Raw genomic sequence first — 26,615 nt, 5'->3', positions numbered from 1 at the left:
AGCATGAGGCAGGCTTTTCAGTTCTGAAATCCTGGTTGTCAAGCTTGCTTTTTTTTTTTTTTTTTTTTTTTCCAGTTTTCATTGGATTTGCATTGCAGAATCTTTTTTGTTCGTGTCCATTGCTGCTTGTGTAGGTCTTCCTGTAATTCTTGCCATCTGTTGTTAAGGGTTGTTCGGTTGCATAAGATCTATTGCCGTTCATGGGCACTAATTCTCAGAAAAGGTTATAAAATATTTTTTTCTCTCCTTGTTCCGGGGACAGGCTTTTCGAGAGGGCTCACGGAAGTCTCTGAGAATGAAGGTGAGTGGAACTGAGAAAGCTCTGTGATGGTGGTGTGTGAGTTGCTGTTGGTTTGTGTTTTTTTTTTTTCTCCCCCTGTAATTTTGTACTTCTCTTGGTTTGCCTGGGAAATTTCTGATTGTGCTACCAGAATCAGAATGATCCTAAGTCTTTCTGTGCACTAAAAGCAGGCCTGCTCAAAAGGTTATCACAGGAATTACCCCTTGAACCTTGCTTTTGCTTCAGATAGCCCATCACTTTCTGTAATGCCATCCTGTTCCAAGAGATAAGACTGATATATGACACCTGGGAGTGAAATGTTTGATGTAAGGATGTAGAACTGGTTGTGGCCACTCTCTTGTGAGGTCAGTTATCATTTGATTGCATCAAAGATATTTTAAGCTTGAGTGTCGTTAAGTAGCTCAAGTTTAGTGTTGGAGTCCCTAGCAGTGTTGCCTTGCTTCTATCCACATCCTATTACTTGGGGATGAATGGAATGATACATTTATCTCTTTTTGCATTACTGGTAGGTTTGGCTAGATGATAGAAAGCTTTTTTGACAAAAAAGGGGGAGGTAAACTTCGCTACAAGCACAAGAGTTGTTTTAAAGGTCCATCAGTTCCATCTAACCATGGTGCTGTGGCTCATAGCAGGTGGCTCAGAGGAAAAAGGAAGATTTTGTGGTGTGTACACCTGTCTCCATAGTACCCAAGTGCCTGAAGAGGATAAAAATGCATGTAATTTTTGTGCTTGTAATATGTATGATGAAAGTAATGATTATTTTTCAGTGGTTCTGGTCACTACTAATTCAGTGTCTCATATATCTCAGTCCTAAAAGCCAGTTAAGTTGTTGACCTCTGGAATATTATTTGTTCAATTATTTAAATTATTGTCAAATAAAGAATGAAGCGCTTTTTTTTTTCTACCAGCTTCTTTTTTTCCCCTCCCTTACAAGACAGTATAAATGGATTACCTGATTTCAACCTCTCTTCTTTATGCTGCTTAGGACTTGCAGTTTTAACCTTCTGGGTATTAGCTTATGCTGTACATTCAGTTTCTTGAAACCCTGGTGACCATTTAGCTTGAAGGTTTTAGAAGTATTTTGGGATCAGTCACTGCAAAGATTGAGATACGATCAGCATCATCTAGCATTTTGTTGGACGTGAGTGGGTTGAATGTAAGACAAGCTTGCATGAGATTTATTTGCATTTGTATGTTCTGTTCCTGTGCTTTTTTAATCTGCTTAATTGTTTTTCCAAATTGACTTAAAAAGAACTCTTTTCTGGCCAAGTGCTAGCTTAATTTTCTTGTATGTAGCAATGCCAATACCAACTCTCAAGGGGTCTTAGTCCTTCACAGAATTGTCTGTAGATTCCCAAGTGGCACTGTTGTACAATGTTTATGGAGGACAGAGGTTCTGAAAAAGGTGTCCTCGTAACCAATGCTTTCATAGCTTGGAGTGGGTTTCCCTTTTCTGTAGCATATCCATATGCTGAGCGCACTGTGGATAGATTTTTCCCGTTGTATGCTAGCTATTCACCCTTTGCTGTTTGGTGCAGAACTCCCCTTCTGAAGCACACGCCTTGGATGAAAACACAGCTGAAGGGTGGGAGAATCGAATACGGCTCTGGACAGATCAGTATGAAGAAGCCTTTACTAACCAGTACAGCGCAGACGTGCAGAACCTGTTGGAGCGCCATCTCAACTCTAATAAAGAATACGTGGGCAAAACTGCTATGCTAGACACAATCAACAAAACAGAGCTGGCCTGCAATAATACTGTAATTGGGTCCCAGATGCAGGTAAGAACCAATGTGACAGAAGTGGGGTAGGTCAGATCCTCTGGTTTCTAGGTTTAGGGTGTGGGCATGAGTGAGCAGGAATATAGCAGCTGTCAGGGTGTAATGTCAGACCAATAGGTATAGATTTAATGTGAAACAAAACAGAAGAAATACCAGTACCAAGACGTGAGACCTACTTTGGGTCTTCATTGGCTGGAGGCAGAACCAGATCTCTCACTTTCCCACTTCGTGGAAATGGGAAACTTCCTACTTTCCAACTGAAGCTCGTTGTCTTTTTTTGTTGTTGTTGTTCATGTTGCATGTGAAGCTATTTTAAAGAAGCTTTTCAACATTATGTCAGACTGCTGGGTGATTACTTGGACCTCTGGTGGCTTTCAAATACTGCATGGTTACAATTTGATTTTAGGGAACCGTCTCTACCTAATTCTGTCTCTTCTGAGACATGCAGTGATTAGGGTCTTGCTAGCTTTATGCAGCGTGTGTAGACAAGGAGAAACAACAAAAGGATGTGTTTCTGTGGTGTCCATCCTCCTTCCCACTGTTCTGAGCTGATTCTTTATCTGATCTGAGCATTACCGAACAGGGAGCAGCATTCCCAATCAGTTCAGGCATCTTGGGGCTTCCTTGTCTGGGAGGAATGGAGATAGGTGGAATTGAAAAGGATGGGCTTCGCTACCAGATGTGGGGCACCTCTTTTGTAGAAGGGGAGCAGTCAGAAACCTGCCTATCAGGTATATGTTTGTGCTTGAATCATTCTTGTTTATATCAGGTGACTCAGCTCCCTGTGAAGTTCATGTGTTCCCTCCCACCTTTCCCTCTGCTTTCATCTAGGTGAAGCACAGCAGGCACAGCACAGATATTGCCAGTAAGGGAGAGTGCAGAATGAGGACTTTGCACCCAACTTCCTTCCAGTCTTGCCCCTAGTTCTACAGTAATAAAACTTGAGGGGGGGGGGAGGTGTAACCTTTCTACATGGCTGTGTGAGTGGTCTTCCTAAATGGAACAACTGTGAGGAAGTACAGGGAGGGAAATGTTCTGCTTCTCTTGAAGTTTTAAGATTTTCCGAGTCTTAAAGGTAAAGTCAGCTATCTCCTTCACATGAATTTTAAGAAAAGCCCTGAAATAAATAATAAAACAGGCTAGGGTTTTTTTTGGTCACTTTCACAGACTACAGCAGGACAAATGATTATAAAAGACACCATATATAAATGTGTTTGTTCTTGTCATGCTCTCTTGCCCTCTCCCTCCCCTATACAGATGTAGATTTTCCCACAGGGAAAAGTGACCAGCATTGCAAATCAGAAGACTACAAATGCAATATATTCCAAAGAAACAAAAAGATAAAGTTGCAAAACCTTCACAGGGAGCTGAAGTTACTCTGTACAAGTTACTCTGTACAAGCTGTATATAGGTAGCTATCATTCCACATGCTGGGGAAGTACAAAGGGACTTGGTGGCTATGTAATATCTTGGATACTGAGGAAGATTCAGGTGGCTGTCCTGGGCTGCTGCTGCTTCTCAGCCCTTACCCTTGTTTTCTCTGCTCAGCAGATGGCTGTCACAGGTGTGGAGTGACCAGCAGGAGCACATGCTCTCTCATCCTGTGCTTTATATTTTTGTTCTACTCGTTTGTCTCGTCTCTGTTAGGTAAACTGAGAATGTTTCTCAGTTTGCATCAGTTGTCATTTAACTAAATGTCATTACTGGACATGAAAATAGCTTTTTTTTGGGGTGATGAGGAAATAGGTATTTTAGGAAAAAAACAAAGTAAGGTGGTGGTGTCAATGTGCAGATAGCAGTTGTGTGTAGAAGATGGGTATCATGGCTGCTGTGCTTGGCCATAAAGACTCTGGAGAAACAAGAAAGGAGTAAAAATGTAATGTCATACCATGCCTTGTGTACTCTCTCAGTTCATTTAGCTTGGGTAAACAATGAAGCAAATGTAGCCCATGTACTCTCAGGGAGGAGAAAAAAAAAAGGAGGGAGGGGGGGAGAGAATCTTCCCCAAACTGGGAGTAGGAAGAGGTGCGTTAAGAAGTTTGATGCAGGATATGGGATTTTGATCGGTGGAGTGATCTGGACAAGCCAATTCTCACGTGTCCAAAAGATGCAAAGGGAAACTTGTACAAACCTGAGGCTGTGTGGTGTTATGAGTAAAAACAACTTAGGGATCAGATGGTTGATAGTTTGAACGTGCTGAAGCACTTTTCTGCCTGCTGTTGCCAGAGCAAACCCAGGGTCAGTATTTGCCCTTTGTTGCTTCTGATAATTGCTGACTGGAGCTCAAACCCCTGATTGACTTCACATACCAAAGTGAAGAGCCTTTATAAAGTAAAGCCACTGAGTATTATGCAGATGTTGCTCTGCAAAAATATCAGAACAGTTTTGTCTGATTACCAGTCAGCAATCCCTAGCCTGTGACGTGAATGAAGTCATTTGTTCTTTTCACACATGAAAGCGTGGCAGCTAATCCTTTTCATATTTCTAAATTCAGAGATCGAAAAACAAGCTGAGCTAGGATCTTATCAGAAATGCTGTGAGATCATTCGTGTCGTACCAAAGTCAGATAATTGTGAAGTTATACAGATGCAGCGATTCTCTTTCCTCCGTGGGCTTTCTTTTTCCTTCCAGCACCCTACCTCATCCCACTTGTGTTCTCCAGGCTGTTTTCCAGCATCAGGTGACGGGTAGCACAAATCAGTCATGGGCCAAAGGCAGGAGTGAAGGCTCCCAGATGCTATTCAATTTTCTGAAAGATTCTAAGAGAAATTGGTAGTGTTGTAGAATAATTTAGGTCCAAAGTAAACACCGCAGGGCATCTGGTCTGTCCCTCCTGCATAGAGCCACCTTCGATAAGGAACTAGGGGTGGTATAGGAACAAAGCTGTTGGACAGGAGGCAGGCTGTGTCTTGGTTCTAGTTTATCTGCAACCTTCAGGTACTTCTTCCTTATCTCCTTCCGTCACACGCTAGCAAATCTGGTTCCATTTGTTTACTCTACTGCTACAGTTGGATAATGCAAAGTGGATCCAGTGTTCTTAAAACGATTTGGCCACAGAATGCTACTGTTCTCAGCAATGCAAACCATCTTATCTTTCGCTCATGTCACGAGGCTGTTGATCGCAAATCAGGGCTAGCAGTGTGACTTCTTGGTCGTAAAATTGTATGGGTCTTTTTTATGCCAGCTTAATGGTTTTCTCTGGACTTGGGAATGCTCTTTGTGCTCCTGTCAGGATCCAGGATATGACACCATGCAGGGCTTCTCAGAGTCTCTAATACATTCAGGTTTTCCCAATTGCCTGCAGATACAGTGGCATAGAATTGTTTGCAAGAGATACACCCTGTAGGCATGATAAATGTAGTGCTGGATATATCTCTACGAGGAGATCTGGAATAGCAAGACCATTACTCCATCTGCATAGGTTTCAAATGAATATTTTTATAAAGCTATTTTTATCCTGAACCTGAGAGAAGTCGACTAATAGTTCTTAATTTACTGGCTGCTCCAAGATCTGCAGTATAATGTATTAAAACAATGAAAGCTTCCTTCCTCTCAAAGACATTTATTCAGAACACATGTAAGATTTTAACAAAAGAGAAGGGTAAAGTCTGTGGTTCGATGCTCTCAACACGGCCAGTATGGAGGGTTTCATTTGCTTCTCCGTACTGAGTGCTGCCTTAGGGCATTAACTTTATTTTTATGAGGTTACAACGTCGTCATTCTGCCGTTGTCCTAATAGAGCCCTTTCTTAAGCCAGTGGGATTTTTATCCAGATGAGCAGATTGCTCAGTAGCTGTTCCCAGCTAGAGGGCTTCATCAAGAAAACTTGGGAGCTTTCTTTTAACAAAATCATGTGTTTTACTTCTAATTAGATAGATGAATGTCATTATTGCTGAAGCAAGAACACTTATGCCTCAATTCAGCCCGGAAAAGTATCAAAAACTGTCCTTATGAACAGTGAATAGCATGCTTAGGAAGGAGCAGGCACAGCTCTTGTGGCGAGGCAGTCAGCCATCTTCACTTAATTTGCAAAATTTCCCAAATTTTTTGTGCAGAGAGATTCAACCTGTTAAGCAGGAAAAATACTTTGTTTTTATGGAAGAAATCTTTTCTATGTTGCAGTGCTTATAATATCCCCTCCATTATGCCATAAAACCTCTTCTTTTGCATGTCTGTGCTTAAAGAAGAGTGTGGTTTCATACTGTCAAGACATCTTGTGAAAATCCATCGTAATAGGCTTGAACATGAAGGAGATTCAGCAAACTGTCAATATCTGCTTAAAAATGTATTTCTTCATGGTTTGAAAAAAATAAAAATCCCCAGCACTGGTTGAACAGGAAGATGAAGAGAAGATTCTGGATGGAGATGGAAATTGACAGCTCAAGTCTTTGGCTTATTAGCTAGAATTACCATCCCCTGCAGAAGGAAAAGCTTCTGTTTTTCCTCTGAGTGTGTGACAACCCACAATTTAGGGAAGATTTGAGTTATTCTGGCTGTTAAAGTGGCCATAATTGCAGAGCAGTTCCCTATTAGCAGCAACTGACAGGTCTGGTTATACCTCCTAGCTGCAAGACTAAAACGCTTGGTCTGATGGGTTTGTGAGACTTACTGTTGAAGGAAAGGAATGAATACTCTTTGTTCTTGATAAGTATTATCAAGGTCATTGGTTATTGCTAAACTGTTACAGGATAAACAATATATTCACTGGGTGTATGTGCAGAGTTCCTGGGTGTTGCTGCTAGATTAATTTTTATTTTCATGCAGGCAAGATATTCGCCGTGAATTACAGGCCTTAGGTTTTAGCGCTCATATTTTGTTCTGGTTTTTGTTACAGCTGCAGCTGGGAAGGGTGACTCGGGTTCAGAAGCACCGGAAGATCCTGAGGGCAGCGAGAGACTTGGCACTAGATACCCTTATAATTGAGTATCGAGGGAAGGTTATGTTACGACAGCAATTCGAGGTCAATGGGCATTTCTTCAAAAAGTAAGAGTACTATGAATTGATTAGTATGAGAGAGCATCATGGCACAGGGAGACTAGCGTCTCTATGGGATAATGCACGCTTACAGGGCCCTTGTCAGCTGTGCCACCCGTAAAAAAGTAAATTCAAATACACAGCCTCAGCTTGATGCTCTGCTTACGGACCAAAACCCTCTGAAGTAAATCTGTTCAACTCTGCTCATGGAAATGCATAAGCCTCCAGAGCAGTAGTACTGATGGAAGCACTGTTTCCTGTTATAACTGCAGTGGGAATTGGGTATTTTGGGATTGAGACATTCTGTTACTTCTCCAGGCCATATCCCTTTGTGCTGTTCTACTCCAAGTTCAATGGCGTTGAAATGTGTGTTGATGCCCGCACCTTTGGTAATGATGCCAGGTTCATCAGGCGTTCCTGCACTCCAAATGCAGAGGTAAATTCTCTCTTCACCATCACCATAATTGCAGATAAGTTTTACATAAATTTATTGCATTCTCTTGATGAATATTCAAACGTAGAATGCAGTAAAGAGTAAATTCTCTGCATGTCTTGCTTGTTTGATGGTTCATACTTGGAACAGGATATCAGAAAGAGGTTGGGAATGAGTTTTTCTGAAGGGAAATGTTGCTTTCATGGCTTTCCTCTGGCTGCAGAATGATAGGGTAAGCAGGTGGTAGGAAGTGTAAGTGCAAAAGCACAGGATAAGAGCAGTGAAACAGGCTTTTCCCTGTGGAGATTTTTAGGATAATTATTCATGTGGTAGATAAGAGCTACTTTACAGAAGGAGCCTTCCCTCTTGGAAATAAGAAGTGCAACTTGTGGAGATGTTAGTTTCTCTCTGCTTTGTTTAACAAGGTTCGTCATGTGATTGCTGATGGGATGATCCACCTGTGCATCTATGCTGTTGCCACCATTGCCAAGGACACAGAGGTTACCATCGCCTTTGACTATGAGTACAACATCTGGTGAGTCCTTCACCTCGCCCAGGAGCTCTCCACTGCCCTCCTGGACTGGACATCTTCCTCCAGCCCTTTCCTCGCATTCTACATTTTGCTCCGTTTTCTACTGAATTGCATTTTCCGGCTATTCTGTCCAGTTCTGCTGGCATATTCTACAATAGAGGCCATAAGGTAGCCTGCTGTCCTTGCTTTGGCACGTGGTGAGATGTTTAGTAGGAGATGCATTGAATGTCTCTGTACAAGGGTTGAGAAATGAAGAGTGACACGAATTATGTTTGTGTTTTGGAGCAGCAACTATAAAGTGGACTGTGCGTGTCACAAGGGGAACCGGAATTGCCCTGTGCAGAAACGTAGCCCAAATGCTGCAGAACACCTACCTCCACCTGTTTTAGGCACGCTGATTGGGGCAGAAACACGCCGGCGGAAAGCCCGTCGAAAGGAACTAGAAATGGAACAGCAGGGCATTGCATCGGATGAGAACAGCAGTCAACAAACAGAGGAAGTTCCAGAGGGACCTGCGGCGGTCAGTGACAATGAGGTAAAACACCAGATACGTCGTCATTTTTTGTTGTTGTTCGGTGTTGTGGAATCTGAACCACCGCAGCACTGGTGTCCTCAGTACAGAAACTGCAGTAGTTTTTTAAACTCTTCACTTTTTTAAACCCTTAGCACCTTATTTTACCATAAGAATCTTGAAAACTGTAAAACAGTATCGTTGTTTGTTTGCCCTAGTAATTCTGGCCTTTTCTTTTAGGTGGCAGATAAAGAGGAGAAACAAGAAGGGGAGAAAGAGGAGTCTGTAGACGAACAGGGAGCCTTGGTCCACAGCCGACGGGCAAGTATCTCTCTGTTTATCATTCCCCTTAGGACTTGCTTCATGTAGTGACCAACAGGTCCGGTTGGTCATTTCACTCGTTTCAGCACAAATTCCAGCTGTCAGTGGACATAAGTAATTCAATTTAAAAAAAAAAAAAAAGGTGGGGGGGAGGGTTTGACTCCACACAGGAGATTTATATAGGGCCACTGCAGATGAGAAGGTGCAGGACAGATTCCTTTCCTGGTTGAAAGGTTTAGCTGTTAGTTTCAGGGCTGTTTTATAGCCTAATGCATACCTTTAAGAAGACAATCAGCACCAGGTTCAAAAAAGGTAATTGCACCCTTATGTGCCTGTAGTGCCCTTCATTTTACCAGCGCAAGAATTTATGGAGCCGTATGATGATCCAGAACCTTGACCCACTTCGCTGGGTTAGGTTTGTTAACCTGTATCTGTTCCACATATGGGTTGACGAAATGGTCGTGCCACGACACGTTGCCATGAGGAAAGGGTGTAGGATAAAGTGGCAAAACTTGATAAGAGGAGTAGGCTACCAGCAGCCCTATTGGCACATCAGGAAAAATTCCTGTATTCTTTATTAGGAAATTCCATTGTGTTCCCAAATTGTCCTTGTTTTGATCAAAATGTTTTAGTGCTGTTGGGTCTTTGATAACATAGAATATAAGAAAGCCGAGAAGGGACTATTATTTTTATTTTTTAATATTAAAAAAAAAAAGGCAGTGAAGAAAAAGTGCTTCCATCCTTCTACCAGGCAGCAAATGTATCGGAGCTAGGAGCCTTTCCTTTGTTCACCAAATACCCTAACCATTGCACTCTTTCTGATCAGAGAGAGGATCTTCTGTGTGGAAATTTCCTGAGAATGCTTTAATTGTTAAGGTAGTGCAGCAAATTGCAGAGCCCAGGGCCGTCTAACGGATATCTTTGGATTATCTCATGGATTTCTTAGAAGGGGCAAGATAAAGCAGTTTGTTTCTGCTGGAATTTGAATAAAAGTAGTCTTCCGTCATACTGACTGTAACCCTGGAGGGAATATTTTATTTTTAATGCAAGGAAGTTGGTCTCTTTCTGGGACAGTATAGTTCAAGAAATCTCTCAAAGCGAAGTGTTAGTTTCCCACGAGCTTGTCAGCCCCGTTGCTGTATGTGTGTCACCAGTTAATCTCCTTTAATGAGATTGTTTTCTATATTTGGCACTGGGTAAATACCTGTATCTGTAGTTTCCACAATTTTTAAAATCTGTTTTTCTGTGTGCCGAGTATTTTTTGGAACAAACTGTAATGGCCAGGCTGCTGTGATTGAGTATTGCTGTGTGCTTTAAGACGCTTATCCCCCCATGAGAATTCCTAGAAGGCACCTCATCCCACCCCTTAAAATTGACTTGATTCAGCTTGTCTGCCAGTCACTGCAGCATTATTGTACTGGGCCTTTTACATGCGTAATTAACAATTATTTCTGACACAGCTAGATGATAAGATTTCCTGTCATTTGTTTACCTAATAAATACCTTCTTTTTCCTCTCTGCCTCTCATGTTCTGTTATTATTATCCACTGTGTAAGCTGCTTGGACAAAAGCTTTTATTTTTGAGCTGGGTGATCTCCTGACAGTTTGCACGGTGGTGTTATATTTGCTGCAAATTACTGATTCACTTACTTCTGTTGCCTCTGGCTTATGTTTATTTCTAATGCTTGTTCATTAGCAAGTAGCTCCATTTGTTTTCAGGTCACCTTTTCACTCTCCTTATTCTTCTTCAAGGATTTTAGTTCTTCAAAATTATATGTTTCCTTGTGGCTATTTTATAAATACAACTCAGTAGTATCTAAGTGGGCCTATTTAAAAACAATGTTAGTTCTTCTAGTTACTCTATGAACACATGATTATGTTGTTGGTATTCTGGGAAATTTGCCATGTTGAAAAATTCAGTTAAAAAAAACCAACACAGTTTCCTTCTGTCCCCTATCTGGCTCTTGTGTCACTGCTGTTTGGCAGTCGTTCTCCCAACTGTGCTGCACCCCATCTCTGCTCTTGCATCCTCTTCTCTACGTGCATTATTTACAGTGCTAACTTAAATTTCCTTTTACATGTTCTAGTCCCGGGAAGAGAGGAAGGTAGAAGCCATCATGCACATGTTTGAAAACTTGGAAAAGAGGAAGAGGAGACGAGAGCAGCCATCAGACCGGAACAGCACCGACGCTGAACTCAGTGTCAATTCTGAGGCTCCTGACCTGGAGGAAGTAAAAACAGAGACTCCCGAAACGGAGGATGGAAGTTCAGCACTGAGTGCTGCTGCTCCAAACATTTCTAACAGTACCAGCAGTACTGGGGTGAACACACGGCGATCTTCACAAGTAGCGGTAAGATGAAAATGGAACTGTTTAATTGCTTGTACCGAGCTCATACGCAGCATGTCTGATTGTTTGGGTTGGGAGAAAATTTGGGCATTCTGCTTTAGGCAGCATGGCTGTGAGGTTAGACAAGGTTGGCCAGGGTTTTACCCTGTTTTGTCTTTAATACCTCCAAGGACAAAGATTGCACAGCCTCTCTGGGAAGCCTCTTCAGTTCAGGACTGTTCTCATGGTGAAAAACTTGTCTTATATGTATTTGAATGTATGTACGTTGTCTCATCTTCCAACCCTGCACTGCTGCAAAGAGCCTGGTTGCATTTTCTTGATGGTCTCAGTTTGGATGTAGAAAGGCTGCTCTTAGGTGTCCTTGTTCTCTGGGTGGATTAAGCTCAGCTCCTTCACCCAATGGGCCCCATATAGTAGGCTGTACCCCTTCTGTACTGATATGACCTTAAGTTGGAGGTATAGCTACAGTAATTGAGGAGTTTTATGTTTTGTTTTGTTTTTTTTTGGCCTATTTTCATTGCATGTATCCCCATTATATGGCAGAGCCCAGATACTTGCCTAGAACGATGCATGTCAGCTCAGATCGGGAGTGAGCGTAGTTACCTTGAGACAAATAGCAAGTTGCTTCCTGCTGCTGTCTTACTTAAGATAAATGTTCTGATTGATGCCTTAAGAGCACAGCAGATAAAATGATAAGGTCCCCAAAGCCATCTTATGAGCCCATACAAATAGGGTCCAGCCAGATTTTGTGGGTCGGATAATGTCAATAAATAAGTCTTGGGCCTTCATCCTGTAAGCAGAGAAAAGGAAGACTCATGATGGTGCTAGGACTAATGACAATTTATGTTGTAGGATGCTGTCCCAGAAAAAACAGTTACTAAGCCCGCTCCAGCAAAACCCTCCAGGCCCCGACCAAAAAGTCGCTTCTCTCGATACCGGACCAGTTCAGCACAAAGACTGAGAAGGCAGAAACAAGCCAGTTCCCAGCAAGCTGAACTTGTACAGGCTGTCCCAGAGGAAGGAAGCACTGCCAGCTTGGTAACCACAACAGATATCAGCAACGTAGAAGGTCCAGGAGAAGGCAGACAGTTGGTGGGATCTGACCCAACTGTTATCATGGCTGCGGGATCTCAGTCTAATCGGGCTGCAGTGAAGTACCCCAAAACTAAAAAGGTAGGTATGGTCAAGTGCTCAAACTGGAGAGAGGAAAAAGAGGTTTTGTGTAGTACTGGGGCTCAGGTGAAGCAGTTCTTTAACATACATGACCTGATCTAAGGTTTGCTTTATTATTTCTCTTATAGTGTCTAAGAGCTCTCACCACGTGTCAGAGTCTGGCTGTTCAGCACTGTAGAAAGAAAGATCAAAAAGAAATTGCCTGGTCAGTACAGTAAATCAGCATAGAACTTAGATACCAAAAGGGTGGCAGAGGTGCAATAGGAAGGGTCTCGCTGTTGGGTACAGCAAAAAGGCTATAAAGAGACAAATTATTCACCTTTGCATATGTGGGGAGGAAAGCGCTGCAGCTCGAGGAGTCCTGGGAGAGAAGGGCTTGGTGTCATAAGGAGTTGGGTGATGGAGGGTGAGCCCTGGGTGAGGAAAGCAAAATGCAGTTTAAGTACTGCTTTTAAGTACTGGTATTGAGGGCAATTAGAGATGAGTGATGTCTGGGAAAGGGCATAGTGAGGAGAACAAGCTGTTTATTGTTTCTGCAAGAAAACAGGGTGCTTACTAATAGAACGATGGAGAGAGCTGGTGGGTTTGCACCTATGTGTAGTGAGCTAGGAAGAGCTTTTGGCCACAGCATGCAAAGGCGGTTGTAACAAATCTGATGGGGTAGCCAGCATTTAAAGATTAGATGCTGATATTGGAAAAGAGCATTAGCTTTGGAGCCCAAAGGAAAGGATGTTCATTAGAACAAGTTGGGAGCCATTGGAGAGAGAGGTCTGAAGTAGTAGCAACTTTCAAATCACTGGCCTGAGTAGTATCACCAGTACCATTCTGGTGTAACATCCATGGTAAGGAGAAAAAAAAAGCTACCGGAAATAACTGGGGTGTTGCAACTTGTAAAGGATAGTAAAACAAAGGTTCTCTTGTATATGCCAACGAGAGAACGAGGAGAGAAAAATTGAGTCATTATGTAGTAAATGTTGGGTGGAATTTAAAAGTAAGTTTGGAATGGCATAACAGGGTGCTGGGTATGGGAATCAGTGGTGGTATCTTTTTGGGATGAGTGGGATGGCAGGCTGGGGAGGGTATTTATTTAGAACAAGGTAGAAGCGATTAGCTTTCAGCTTAGAATTGAAGACCAAGAGGGAATGTGACTGCAGACTATAATGTGCAAGCTGGAAAAACTTCTAAGGGAAAGGAGCAGAAATTGCAGAAGCTAGTAGACAGCTGGCACGTACGGGGCATAAATAAACTAGCCATGAATACATTTAGGCTTGCAGCTTAGAGACGGGTTTTAGAACAAGGCGATCAAGTTCTGGGAGAGCCTTCTAATAATATTAATGGAGCATAAGATTGAGCTGCTTCTATAAAACAGGATCACCTGACTCAGTGCCTGCAATAGATGTGAATCGGGACTGATGCAGGAGGTCGTGGCTGCATTCCTTCCTGTTGAGGAGTAAGGAGGTTTTAGCATATGGGCTGACCTAAGCACAGCTTCATTTACGTGCCTTTGTGCCATCTCACCTTTCTTCTTCACCTGTGCTAGTTGCACTGACGTGTGTGCTTTCTCCCTCAGTATCTTGTTACTGAATGGCTGAATGACAAGGCAGAAAAGCAGGAGTGCCCCATTGAATGCCCTCTGCGCATTACTACAGACCCGACAGTTTTGGCAACAACTCTGAACATGTTGCCGGGTCTCATCCACTCCCCGCTGATTTGTACCACGCCTAAACACTACATTCGTTTTGGTTCACCTTTCAACCCCGAGAGACGTCGAAGGCCCTTTCTGTTGGACGGAATTTACAGCTCCTGTAAAAAGGTATGTTTGATCACGTCCTAACTTTTGGGGGCTGTATACTCATCATGCTCTTACTGGCACCCTCATAAAGCTGTCGTGTTTTCTGTGAGCCTGTTTCCATGTATTCCTGCTGAGCTGGCCTTGCCTGGCCACTTGAGGAGGTCTTCAGACTGCAACTGCTGACCCTTGCCTAGCCAGGGCCCAGTCTTCATCCTTGCTTTTTACTGTGGTAGAACTGATCTGTGACTCCCTTCTTTGAAACTTGTATTTTCACCCCTGTGGTGGCTGTTTATTATCCAGCGTACATGATTTGAGGGGTTTAATTGTTGCCCTTAGAATGTGTTTTGTCACTGCTTTCACAGAGGATGATTGGCATTGTAGGGATAGGTCAGCTTTGCAAAAACACCTCGGGAATACAGCGTCTCAGTCGGGATCTGTTCTCTTTGGAGAGCCAGTGTTGTTTTGCAAAGGCTGTTCACAAGAGCGAGCCCACAGCTCTTTGTTTGGGATCACAGACTGTCTGTCTACAACAGCTATTTGTGGCCCTGCAGGAAGCCTGAACTGAGTCCAGCTGAGGACTTCATTCCTCCAGAGATGGTGTGTGGCCAGCAAATGCTGGCATTTACCCGTCCACAGGCAAACAGTAGTTCAGGTTAGTTTACTGAGTCAGATTTCTATCTGAATCCATCTTGCCAGTCACCTGTCAGCTTTGCTCAGAGGCTTTTCCAGTTTCTGTATAATTACCCGAGAGCAGCTTTATGGAAATCCTTTCTGTCTCACAGTCTTGGTAGCTTTCAAAGTCAGGCACAATGTCCTAGTTTCTTTGCCCCCTTTTTAAGCAGTTTTTCCAAAGAGTTAGTTTGGACCTTTCTGTTCCCACCTCTGGCCAATTTGTTGTCTTGCACTAACATACACCTACAAAAAGAAGCTGAGGTTTCTGTTGAGTATTTCCTTCATAGATAAAGCTCTTGATGGTTCATATGTACTAGTGTGAACAAAATCGTATTTGCTTCCATGTACCTGAGTAATCTGCCCATGCATCTTTTATTACCTTTGGCTATTTTCTAGTCATACAATAATTCTGACTGCAGGAGAGAGAACGGCATAGTCTGACTTTCATTTGGTCTACTTCTTCCCTGAAGTGGAGTGGATGTTGTGTTGCAGCTCAAGTGCTGAATAAAGCAGAAAGCTGCTTTGTGTCATGTAGCCTATGCCTATTTTGTGCACCCCACTATGACGACTGAATTTTCTTTGACAGGTTGATTTAGATTCGTGTTCAGTCTGTGATTTACCATGTTTGTTAGAAAAAATCCATTAGTTTTCAAGGCTGTAATTTTAAAAGTGATTGTTTCTGGCTTTGTATGGTACTTTGTTCTAGCCTGTGCTGAGCTGTGTACTTCTTTTTTATTTTTTTTTCCCCATGCATTTTCCAGTTTACTAAGAAAAGTATTGAATACTGTCTTCTAGCTTGTTCTTGTTTCTCCCAGGTTGGCATCACCTGGAAACTTAACCACACTGCCTGTTCCATTATCTAAATAATTAATGAAATATTGAAGGATTCAGTGCCCAGAACCTATGTTGCAGAAAGTGTTTTTGATAGATCTCTACTTTTTGAAAGTAAATAATCAATAACTGCTCTAATAAGGATTTTCATCTACTTTGTAGGAGTTCCCCAGCTTTTTCATGGAAAAGACTGCTTGCTAGCATTTGGTGTTTTTATCACCACTACTGACAGCCTGGAGATGTAGGAAAAAGTCTGCCTCTCGTGCTCAGGAGTGTTCAGAAAACTCTCACAAGGAAGACCTCCTTTTCAGCTAGCTGAGGTCTAGAAATGGTCCAGAACTTGATGACATTGCTCTCTCAAGACCTGATCTTTCTGTCGTGTCTGCTTCTTGACTATTCGGTCAGGAAGGTTGATTTATAAAGGCTGTTGAAATAGATCACACATATTTTCTTGGATTGTCAGCAGGCCTCTTCCTTAAGCTACTGAGGACTGTGCCAAAAAACCTCAGCTGATGATCTCAGTTTGCATCCAAAGCATGCCAATATCTGAACCTTGCAAGGAAACTGAACTGTATAACCTGTTCACGTTCATCACACGTTGTACAGTGACTTGGCTGTCAGATCAGATGCTGCACTTAAGGTAGCTGTGCTCCAGACTGGCTGGCACTCCGCAGTCTTCCTAGTGGCTACAGTGGAATCCATTGAGATATATTTGAACAGAGAAAAAGTGTCTGCTGTACAGTAGTGAAGGCCATCAAAATAGATCCTGGCACCTGCTCTCCACCCTTGCGTTAAAGTTTTTTCACTTTGAGGATTGTGGCCACTGAGTTTCTGACACACTTCCATGATAGCTTAAGGAGTCAAACTTCTCTGGGAGAAAAAAAGACTGGTAAAGTGAGTCCCTGGGGTAAACTACACAAATGCAAATTACTGTATTTATTTTTCAGCAGTTTTGTTGTCATGCTACCGAATTACCTTTGTGTTTTCCATTATTTTATGGTATTTACTTTTGATAGTAAAATAAGCAAAGGTTTGCTGCCTGCTGTCAGGAGTCAGCTTGTATCAAGATACGGGGGTAGCACACCCACTGTAGCAGCTGATTTGCTGAGACTTCAAGTTCACTTGCATGAGGTGTGAAACATTCCTCATCATCCATGTTCTAAAGGCCAGTGTGATTGTTATCTCTTTTATTAGTAGCTGAAGAAAAGGTTTGCTTTTATTATTCTCTTCTTGTTTTAGCCCTCTGAAAGCTGCTACTTGCATTTTATCAGATTTTTTGTTCTTTGTCTCTGCCTGGCAGCAAGCACAGTCCTGGAAGAATTATGTGACTGAACTCAGCCGTTTCTCAGCTGGAATTTTTAGAGGAGAATCTATGTAAGGCTCTAATGTGCCTTGGTGAAGCAGGGGGGCAGTGTGTTCATGCTCCTGAGCAGGAAACTTTGTGAAAATCAAGGTTTTAAGATAGTTCATCATACTTAGCTCTTTTTTTCTTTTGATGAAGCTTTCTTTTGATACTTCTTAGCTGCCAGATTTTTTAAATCTATTTATAGTTTGCTTTTTTAACATTTTATTACTGCTGAAGACTGATGCTTAGAATAAATCTCATCAAGAGCATATAGTCAGGCCCGTCACAGTAGCTATTAGATTCAGTGCTAACAGCTGTGTGCTAACAGGTTCCCTTTTGAGAGTGTGAAGGAGGTAACACCAGTGTTCTGAGCAGTCTGCCACGCTGCACAGAAACGTAGGTGTTGGAGTGCATCCTGCAGGATTACACAGAAAGTACTGGAGGGGTTGCACGTTTATGTAGTCTCGTTCTGTTTCAGCGCTGGATCAAACAAGCCCTAGAAGAGGGGATGACTCAGACCTCACCAGCTCCACAAGAGAACAGAACCCAGTGTCTATACCAAAGTAACGAGAACAACAGTTCTTCCAGCATCTGCAAAGATGACACAGGTAAGCACTCAGCACCATCAGGGTAGCGTGGGCGCTTGTGTGAAATTGGGGAAGCTGCTCAATAACAAAGGCAGCTATACAGGATGACATCTTAATGTGTACTGCTGCTTGATGGCACATCTTTCTGGCAGGTGAGAATGTTACTTTGCCATTCATTCACATTTCTGCAGACCCGTTCTAGCTTGTGCATCATGTGTTAAATTTCTCAGTATTTTCCTATGAAAAGGCAATCGCTTTATCTTGCATCATTAACTCCAGTGCTGGGTGATCATTTGTGGGGGTGGGGGAGGTACAATATCGTCTCTTTTCAGCAGGATGCTGTTAGATGGACAACTAAGTATCTGCTGACTGTAGAAGGATATAGAAAAGTCTCACGGGCATATATGTAATAGCAAAATGAGTAAGTCTCAAGGATGGAAAAGCTAAAATCTGTGTGGAAAGGAGCAGAATGGTTAACAGTTTTGTCTGAATCTTTCTACAGAGAAAGAGGTTGAGGATCTGCCCAGCCAGGGATCAGTTTTCCAAGAATGACAGGGAGCTAAACAAGTTACAGATGATAATAAGAATCAGTTATTGAAAAGTTATATTAATAAGAAATGATCAGAGTGCCAAAACAAATAAACGTACATCCCTGAGCAAGACCTGAAGACCTGAAGAAGCAAACAACTGAACTGCAGAATGTGCTGAAGACTTCTTTTGTTGTTAACCAGACATCAAAACTATTTTCTTTTGAATAGAGATAGGCATGATGGAGAGGGATTAATCCTTCGTGGGAGTGAAATGCGTTTGGGCTGTATTGATGTTGTATATAGGGAACTAGTTAGGTTCAGGTAATAAACACAGCTGTCTGTGGTTTGTTCACAGCAGTGATAGGGTGACATTTCCTTCTGACTCCCCTCTACTACATACCTTCCTGGCTCCCTTCCCCCTAGCTCCCTCTTGTGATTACTTCCTACTTGTTGAAATATTTCCTTTCCTTGTTCACCAAATGTTGCAAGTTATGTATAGTTCTGTTAGCAGTATCTACACCTGTCTCAAGGCTGGTATAGAAGTGCCTTGGAGGTGCTTCATTTTTAGAAATCTTTCATAGCCATGTTGTGGATTCATGGGCTCCATTTGGGATGGGAGTAGCGAGGAGGAGATGGCTTGTGAGTTGCAGTTGTTAACGGTGTAACCTTATCCTCGGTTCAATTTGCTTTTCAGACTTATTGAGTCCCCTGAAGAAATGGAAGTCACGCTACTTGATGGAGCAGAATGTTAAGAAGTTGCTGAGGCCTCTGTCTCCTGTCACCCCCCCACCTCCCATCTCTTCAGTTCCTGGCTCAGTGAGCCCACAGCTGGCTACACCCTGCTCATCTGTGCCGGGAGAGGAGGAGAGTCGCAATGGTTATGGCATGATGTTCTCACCAATTCCTTCTCTGGCTGCTAGTCGCTGCAATACTCCACTACAGTTTGAGGTAAATATGACCAGAGACTGGGAATGCCAAAAAGGGAAGAACTGGAGCATATGCCCCAGATGTTGCAGTAGGCACACCTTCCTATCTGAGAATGTGGCTGTTTTCCTGAGCAGCAGCATAGTGGCAGACTCCAGAGCACTGCTGCCTTTCTCCTCTGCTCCACTTTTGGCCATACCAAATCTCTTCTTCCATTAAATACCAAACCTTGCTGCAGCCCAGCCTTCCCTCACTTCATCAATAACATTAGTTTGATTCTTTTCTTCATTTCTACAGCTCCCATATCTTGTAGGCTCTTCAGTGTTCTTTAGTCTTCTTCCTCACTTCAGCTCTCTGTGCCAGTGTGGCTCCCAGTCCTCCATGCCTGTTCCAAAGAGCGTAACTGCTCCAGTTCTCATAGGCTGTCTGACATCCTCAGCTCCTCTTTCAGCAATCCCAAGTATGGTAGAAATATTTTGTCAGCTTCCACTGTGTTCTTTGGTTTTCCTTTCCCTTTATGGTGTAGCGAGGAAGCACCTTATGCCTTTGATTTTGTGATGGCTTACTTTTGCAAAAATTTGCGGAAGTAAAGATGTTTAGGTGGATTTCTTTGCTCTAAAATCTGTGGGAGAGTTTTTCACATCTGTTCAGCCTAGAACCTTCCACTTGCATTTTGTGTTGCATCTCTGTATGTGAATAGGGATCATACTGTTTGTACTTCCAGTTTCTAGTATTGCCTGTTTTCATTTTAAAAATGGAACTCTTCAGGTCTGCTGCTCACATTCTGCCATTTAAAAATTCTAAAAGTCATTTTGTGCAGCAACAGACTGCTTCATACTGGAGACTGATTTGCTGGATTCCCTCCTCTGTTTTGCAGCAGAGCAAACAGTCCTTTGTGGTATTTTTAGCTTGGTGTGCTTTTGATTATTTTCTTTGAGAACCCTTTTTTGAAAGTTGTCTGACAGGCAGATCTTTGGAGGTCAGCGGGGAAGATTGTGGAGTGTTGAGGAGAGAGATGAAAGGCTGTTTGAGGCACAGAGCTTGATTGTAAAGCGATCCTTACTTCTGCTGTGGTTGAGCTGGCACTTCAGAGCAGTGTTGCCTTGTATCTCCACAGTCTAGTCACTGTTTTCCTGCCCCACCTTAAGGTGTTAGTTGCCATGTGGGAAGCCTGTATTTTACTTGGCATCTGTGTGCTTGCCCCATTTACCTTTTTTGCCCTTCTTTCTAGGAAAAACGTCTAACAGCTTGGTAGACCATCGGCAGCTTTGTTCAAATTGTTGTATTTCTCTGAATGCAGCTCATTCCTCACATCTCTGCTTTAATGCCATGTCTGTTCCGTTTAGTTATTGATTCTAACTTGAGAGAGTACAACCTCAATAGGTACAAAGGTTTATACGCTACAGCTGTGGCACTGTAGGAGGAAAACACTGCCAGGGAGAGATTGCTTTATTTGTTCACAAGCCGCCTCAAGTGAGTGGAAGATGATCCACCACTCGCTGGCTGAGGAATATATTTTTTAAAGCTGACTTTTAAGATACTTCCTTCTTGATTGATTTCCTGACTACTCTCTGAAGAACTTGTATGATAAGCTTCTGAAGTTGATCGTGCTTTTGCTAACGGAATTTTTTCAGACTTAATTTTCAGGCTTTCTAGTTAGAAAATACTCAAAGGAGACAGGAAGCATAGTAGAACTTTTTATTTGGAGTTCATCAGAAGCTTTTTGAGCTAAGAAGTTTCTGAGCAGCCTTGGTTTTCTGAGTTTCTGCTTTGCAGAGGGCAGTGATTCCTCCCATATTTCTGACAGCAACATACATCTAGGAAACCTTCCTTTCTGATTTTATTTTACGCCTGGTCAGTAACACAGAATGGAAAGTGGTTGGGAAGGAGGCCTTAAAAATGCCATCATGTTTACATGAGCTGCCTTCCACTGATGGGTGCTCAGATGCTATGTTATGGTATACAATTAAGCTGTTCATTCATACCCATTCTCCTGACCTTTGCTGGAGAGGTGGCCCAGGTGGATTGAAGGAGCTATTTTTTTGTTTTCTACTGGTATAATGTCCATGAAAGTTAACTGTAGTGTTTGGGAGATCTTAGTGACACTAAGACTTAGTGTTTGGGAGATCTTAGTCCGTTTTATTTGGGCAAAACCAGGCTTTCTGTCTCTTCTGTGTCTTCAGACCAAACACCATAAGTATCTTTCTCTGCATTTCACAGTGCAAGTGCTATATATGACAGCAGCAGAGATACAAAGAATGAGATGGCTTCTTCCCTTAATATTTATGTGCTCTGTTGTGGGTACTAAGTTGCAGCATGAAACGCTGTAGCTTAGCCCTGCCTTTGTGCTTCCAGGAAGCTTTAGAAACCACTAAACCCACAGAGTTACCATTTCATTTTGGGCCAGTTCATGGTATAGTCTTTGTTTAGAATAGTCATCGCTAACCAATATGCTTGTTTTCTAATTTATTTTACTTTGCTTTTTGACTCTTTAACTAGATGAATAACAAGATTCTTTTCCCTCTTCCAGAACGTATCCTCCCCTGAGAGTTCCCCTGCGCATAGACCTGAGTCCATGTCACCCGAGGTAGGTATCACACCATCTCAATTTCATTTGGGGCTGAGAGCCTGTGCTTGTGTGAGTGTCTGAGGCTGTGGTGGGAGGGGAGGGATGGATGAGAAGTGCAGAGGCTGGTGGGAACGAGGGTGGAGCATTCCTCGCAATAAGACAGAAGAGGTTTTCCAGGGTTATCACAAGAGAGCGAACAAAGTAAAATAATTGAAGATTGGAATTTATTATACGTTTATTGACACTGATGGGAAGCAGGCAATGTACAGACCTGACATGCCTGTGTGCCCCTAAAGTGAAGGCAAGGGGTATGGAGACCCAGGAAATAGCAATCAACATCAGCCCCAGCCCAGCAGACAAGTGCTGTGTGATATTTACTAAGTAGCAGCAAAATCACTACTGGGAAAGAAATGGGAAAGCATTCACTGGTAATTTAGACTAGCTTATAAGGGCACAGCAGGGCACCTGACCTGCTCTTTTCAGTCTTGATTTATGTCCTGTTCGCTTGCAGTCTTAAAATGGTGAAGAGATGCAAGAAAGTAGTACTTTATTTAGCTGCTGGCCTATTGTAAAACATGAGCTGAAGTACCTTTCTCAGAGACTGGTTTTGCAGTAGAAAATCTGCATTCATCTCTAACGTGGCAGATTACTTGGAGCTGTAATACAGCAGAGGAGAAATGTTTCAGCAGCTGCAGTAGGGCATATCTGGTGCCTGGTGCTGCTGTGTTTTTCCTTAAGCACTGTAGTCCTGCAAAGAGGATGAAATTGTCAGTTTTGCTCATTGTCTGAGTTCCTGACACATTAACATGGTGAAGGAGAGCATTCTGCTTTTGCCCGGGAGGTTTTTTGGCACTTAGAGTAGAAAAATGGGTATACCATTGTATCAGTGCCTAGTGTTCCAGAAACTGCGGCAGTGCAAAGATGATGCCATTATGGTTTTGTCAAAGAATGTAGAATGTAGAAATGCAGTCTAAATTAAATGAATGGAGTATTGTTAGAGATTGCTGAAGCTGACAATAAGTGAAAACAAATGGGTTGGAGGTCCTGGGCATCATACTGTTGCCACAAAGTCGGTGGTTGTCTTGGGACAGTCCAGAACTTGGCTAATAAACAGCAAACCGACAGCTGTTCAAATCTGCTGCTTTCTCCTCATAGTGAACCTAGCTAACCTAGTTAACATCAACAGGGGGACGTTTGGGGCACTTGAAGATGATGGTTTTTAATTTATTGGCTGCCCGAGGATAGTGCTGAGCCTTGTTCTCCTGCTGCAGTAAGACCTCTGAAGGGGGAAAGAGCGTCTTGTACTGGACAGCTGAACTGGATTACTGCTTAGTCCTAGCTGTTCCCTTCTATAAAGAACAAAACAGTGCAGGAAATGATCAAAGGGGTGATGAGAGAGGAACTAGAAAACAGTGAGCTAACATTGTACAGAATGTTTTCTGACATTTCTCTCCCCATCCTTGCCTGACCCTTTCCCTGACTTCCCACCCCCATCCTATATCCTCCCTGGATTTTCTAGCACTGCGTCCGATCTGACGTGGATTCGAAGGGTGGGTACCTGGATTCCAGTGCAAACACCTGCCCAGAACGGCCATCGCTGCTCAGCTTCGGATCCTCTGATCTGGCTCCACAACCCTCCGTAAACTCTACTTCAGAGATGAACTTCCCAGGGAAAAGTGGGGAAGCACAGATGCTGCTACGAAGCTCTGATCAGGCTTTTCGGACAGAGTTTAATTTAATGTATGCCTTCTCCCCATTGAACGCTATGCCACGTGTGGATGGTTTGTTGCGGGGATCTGCTCCTTTGGGAGACAGGAAGCCAATGAATTCAGAAGCGGGATGCTGCAGCTCTCCTGCCGAAGGATATTTCAGCAGACACGAGTCAGGACTGCTTAAAGAGACGGTGCATGGATCCATGTCTCCCTGTGGCGAGAGGGCTTGCGAAGGCGTCCGGTCTGCTCCCCAGAATCCTCCACAGAGGAAGAAGGCAAGTATTCTCCTAAAGGAAATCCTAAGGCTGCAGGAACCTGAGCAGGAACTGTCTGCACCATGGCAGAGACTTGCAGGGAGAATAAAGAAAATGGAATGTAACTAAAATGCAGCCTTGGCAAGTAATCTAGGCATTCAGTGCCAAGATGAAAGCAATGTAAAGTTGCTAAAAGAAAGAGAGCCACCACTTAGGCAGGATTTTGATGTGAGAGCTGGGGATGGAGGGGAAAATCAGAATGCAAATACCTCTTCTCAGAGGCCCGATGTTTCAAAAGACAATGTGAGCTGCTTACTGGAAAGACTTATTAATAAGGAAACATCGCAACATTCTCAGAAAAGTAGATGAGTGTTGTTAGGTAAATTTTAGCACTTTGAAATGAGAAACACAGGAATGCTGTTTAACAGAAGGTAAATCAGTATTTGTGGCTAGTAGTAGGCTGATGACCCTCACAGGACTAGAACTGAGTAGAAATGACAATCGGGCATTGCTGCCATAAAACCAGGGACAAAACATACACTAGTGTCGATGTGTGTCAGTGCCTTACTTGTGCTTAGGTATTTTTTCTGGCAAGTGTGGTAACTTGGACCAGTTGTGTATGTGTCCAGCTGGCTGGCTGGCTTTGTTTGCAGCAGTTTTTTGGTTACACTTACCTTAAAAACCTTCTGTGTTAAGTTACCTTTGGAAATAGCCTGTTCAGCATTTTAGCCTCATAAGGCACTGAATACAGATACTGAATCCTAGCTGATAAATTCTTCAGCAGAGCTGTCTTCTGTGAATCTTTCATGAGGGGCTGAGCCTCATGACAGCACTAAGGGAAGGCAGACTGCAGGTAAGTGTTCAGCTAGAAATACTTGTGTACTTTTGATCCCACTGCCTCTGTTATGAGACAGCACCACTTGGGACATTTTAGTCTCTGTCTTTGACGAAGCTGAGACTGGCTTGCACAAAATAGATTCTGCCTCTGCTAGACCTGATTACTGAGGTGATAGTGCTGGAAGTCTGCAGCGCTGGCTGCTGAACCATCATAGCATGAGCTATGCAGGCTGAAATTCTGTGCCAGGCTTTACCAAGTTTTTAGGGTTAGTGTGGCTGAACTGGCAGAGGTGAACAGGACTCTAAAGATCTGTTTTGTGAAGGTTTTTGAGATGTACAGATACTGATCTCCATGGTATAATGTCACAAACCATGGAGAGAGCGAACCAAAAGGTGTTGAGAGGAGGTGTGCACAGAGGCTTGATGCTTGACTGTGCAAGCGAATACTGTAGTAGCGTGAAACCTCAGGGGCACGCTAGCCATGTATTCCTGCTGAAGAGGTCATAAAGAGGGAAATGTGAGTAAGCCTGGCAGTTGATGAGTGGCCCAAACTTGTACCACTTAGCTGTGTTTCCAGGGTGCCTGCAGGCTGAAGATTTATAATCCCAATGTACCTTTTAAGATTTTACCTGCAAACTCAGAGAAATTATTTTAAAAATGGTGCATGGGCATCTTCTTCCCCCTAACCCAGTCCCCTGCTTTCCCTGACTCACTGCTGTGTTTTCCTCTCAGGTGTCTCTGCTGGAATACCGCAAGAGGAAACAGGAAGCCAAGGAGGGAGGCGACTCAGTGCGGTGCACAGGGACTCCTACCCGGCAGGGCAGCAGCAGCTCTGGGACTGACACAGATGTCAGCAGCCTGCCGGGCTCTGTAGTACGAACCCCGTCCTCTCCACAAAGTGGCTTCTCCCCTTCTCATCCCTCCCTGCCTCACGTAGAGGACGTCAGCCCACCAGACTCAAGGGGGGCTACTTCCTCATCACTCAGCAAATCCCAGGAGAACATCAGCAGTAGGTGGTGAGTGTTATCCCTCCGAGCAAGCCTGAAACTGCTCTGCAGATATGAACCGAACTCTCTGGGGGGGAGTTTCCATTACAATAATTGCAGCTGGATGGATTCTGTTGGGTGTCTTGGCGTTATTCTCTTTTGTAATTGCTAAACAGCTGTGGGGAATGGGGAATGCTAGCAGTCTTCTCAGCCCGCCCTTTAGTTCTTAGTTTAGATATCAAAAATCTCCCCGAAAGATGAAGTTAAACAGTTGTCTCTCCTCCGGTGGTTTCCTTTTAAGGACACGGTTTTGAATTCTCTCCTGCAATGAGAATTTAATCCACGTCTAGTTTAAAGGGTGTTCGCTTGCTGAATTTCCACTGTTTAGATGAGTGTGATAACGAAGTTAAACTTCTGAGTAGGAAAGCTGAAAGAGCCCTCCATAACTTTGCACATGAGAAGCAGGGATGATGAAACTACCCCAGCTCTGCAGTCCCTCACACAAATAGCTTTGAAAAGCAGTTATCAGGCTGAAATTCATGATTTGCCAAAAGCATGGAAAAATCACTTTAACTGAGTTACCACGTGAAGGTTTGATAAGGGGAAATGCTTGTCTCCAAAAACTTGCACCTGATAGTAATGTCTGGTCCCAAAATGAAGCACTGCAGCCCTGAAATGCAGAGTACTGAGTTGTGGTCTGTACACAGTGGGGATAAGGACGTTCTGCTGACTGGAGCTGTGTGGTGCGGTGGCTTTGCTGCCTTTTGTATTCGAGTTCTGCTTGTGGAGGCTACAGGCACAAAGGTGTAGCCTTCATAATGCTGACCTTCCACATCTGCAGCTGTGTCACTGTTGATGCGCTGGCAGGTGAATGGCAAGGGAAGAGATGCTGAGCGATGCCGAGGGCAGTGAGGAGTGTGAAATTCACGTTGACAGTGCCTGAAAACATTTTTGGGGTGAATTTATAAGAGTAGTAAGACGTTCTTTCTTCCCTTTCCCATCCTCCCCCACTGTAAATATCATCACTCCTCAAGTTGAAAATTTATAGGAAATATTTTGTCTTGTACCTCCTGGCAGCAGTGCCTGCCAGCTGAGCTGCCAGATGTTGAGCCTGGCCACAGCTGAGGCAGTCAGCTGATGATCGGGTTTTAATCTGTTTTGTCCAAGTCTTGTTATCGCTTGCCCTTCTCCTCCTGTGCCAC

General features: G+C 43.3%; 1 protein-coding gene across 3 annotated transcripts in view; it reads left to right on the top strand.

Moving 5' to 3' along the window:
• SETD5 (SET domain containing 5) overlaps positions 1 to 26,615 on the top strand; it is a 63,771-nt gene that overhangs the window by 29,766 nt on the left and 7,390 nt on the right. For all 3 annotated transcript variants that reach the window (XM_027467345.3, XM_072044134.1, XM_038185820.2), the window contains 15 exons: positions 263 to 301; positions 1,840 to 2,082; positions 6,917 to 7,065; positions 7,375 to 7,492; positions 7,915 to 8,024; positions 8,310 to 8,556; positions 8,773 to 8,853; positions 10,941 to 11,204; positions 12,054 to 12,374; positions 13,945 to 14,187; positions 17,493 to 17,622; positions 18,826 to 19,079; positions 21,586 to 21,642; positions 23,144 to 23,611; positions 25,160 to 25,443. In XM_027467345.3, the coding sequence (XP_027323146.1) occupies positions 263 to 301; positions 1,840 to 2,082; positions 6,917 to 7,065; positions 7,375 to 7,492; positions 7,915 to 8,024; positions 8,310 to 8,556; positions 8,773 to 8,853; positions 10,941 to 11,204; positions 12,054 to 12,374; positions 13,945 to 14,187; positions 17,493 to 17,622; positions 18,826 to 19,079; positions 21,586 to 21,642; positions 23,144 to 23,611; positions 25,160 to 25,443 (3,008 nt within the window). The remainder of the gene's footprint in view (positions 1 to 262; positions 302 to 1,839; positions 2,083 to 6,916; positions 7,066 to 7,374; positions 7,493 to 7,914; positions 8,025 to 8,309; positions 8,557 to 8,772; positions 8,854 to 10,940; positions 11,205 to 12,053; positions 12,375 to 13,944; positions 14,188 to 17,492; positions 17,623 to 18,825; positions 19,080 to 21,585; positions 21,643 to 23,143; positions 23,612 to 25,159; positions 25,444 to 26,615) is intronic.

Source organism: Anas platyrhynchos, chromosome 13 (genome assembly GCF_047663525.1).
Source record: "Anas platyrhynchos isolate ZD024472 breed Pekin duck chromosome 13, IASCAAS_PekinDuck_T2T, whole genome shotgun sequence".
Taxonomy (NCBI): Eukaryota; Metazoa; Chordata; class Aves; order Anseriformes; family Anatidae; genus Anas; species Anas platyrhynchos.
The sequence above is the reverse complement of the archived record's forward strand: the minus strand, read 5'-3'. Positions and strand labels throughout refer to the sequence as shown.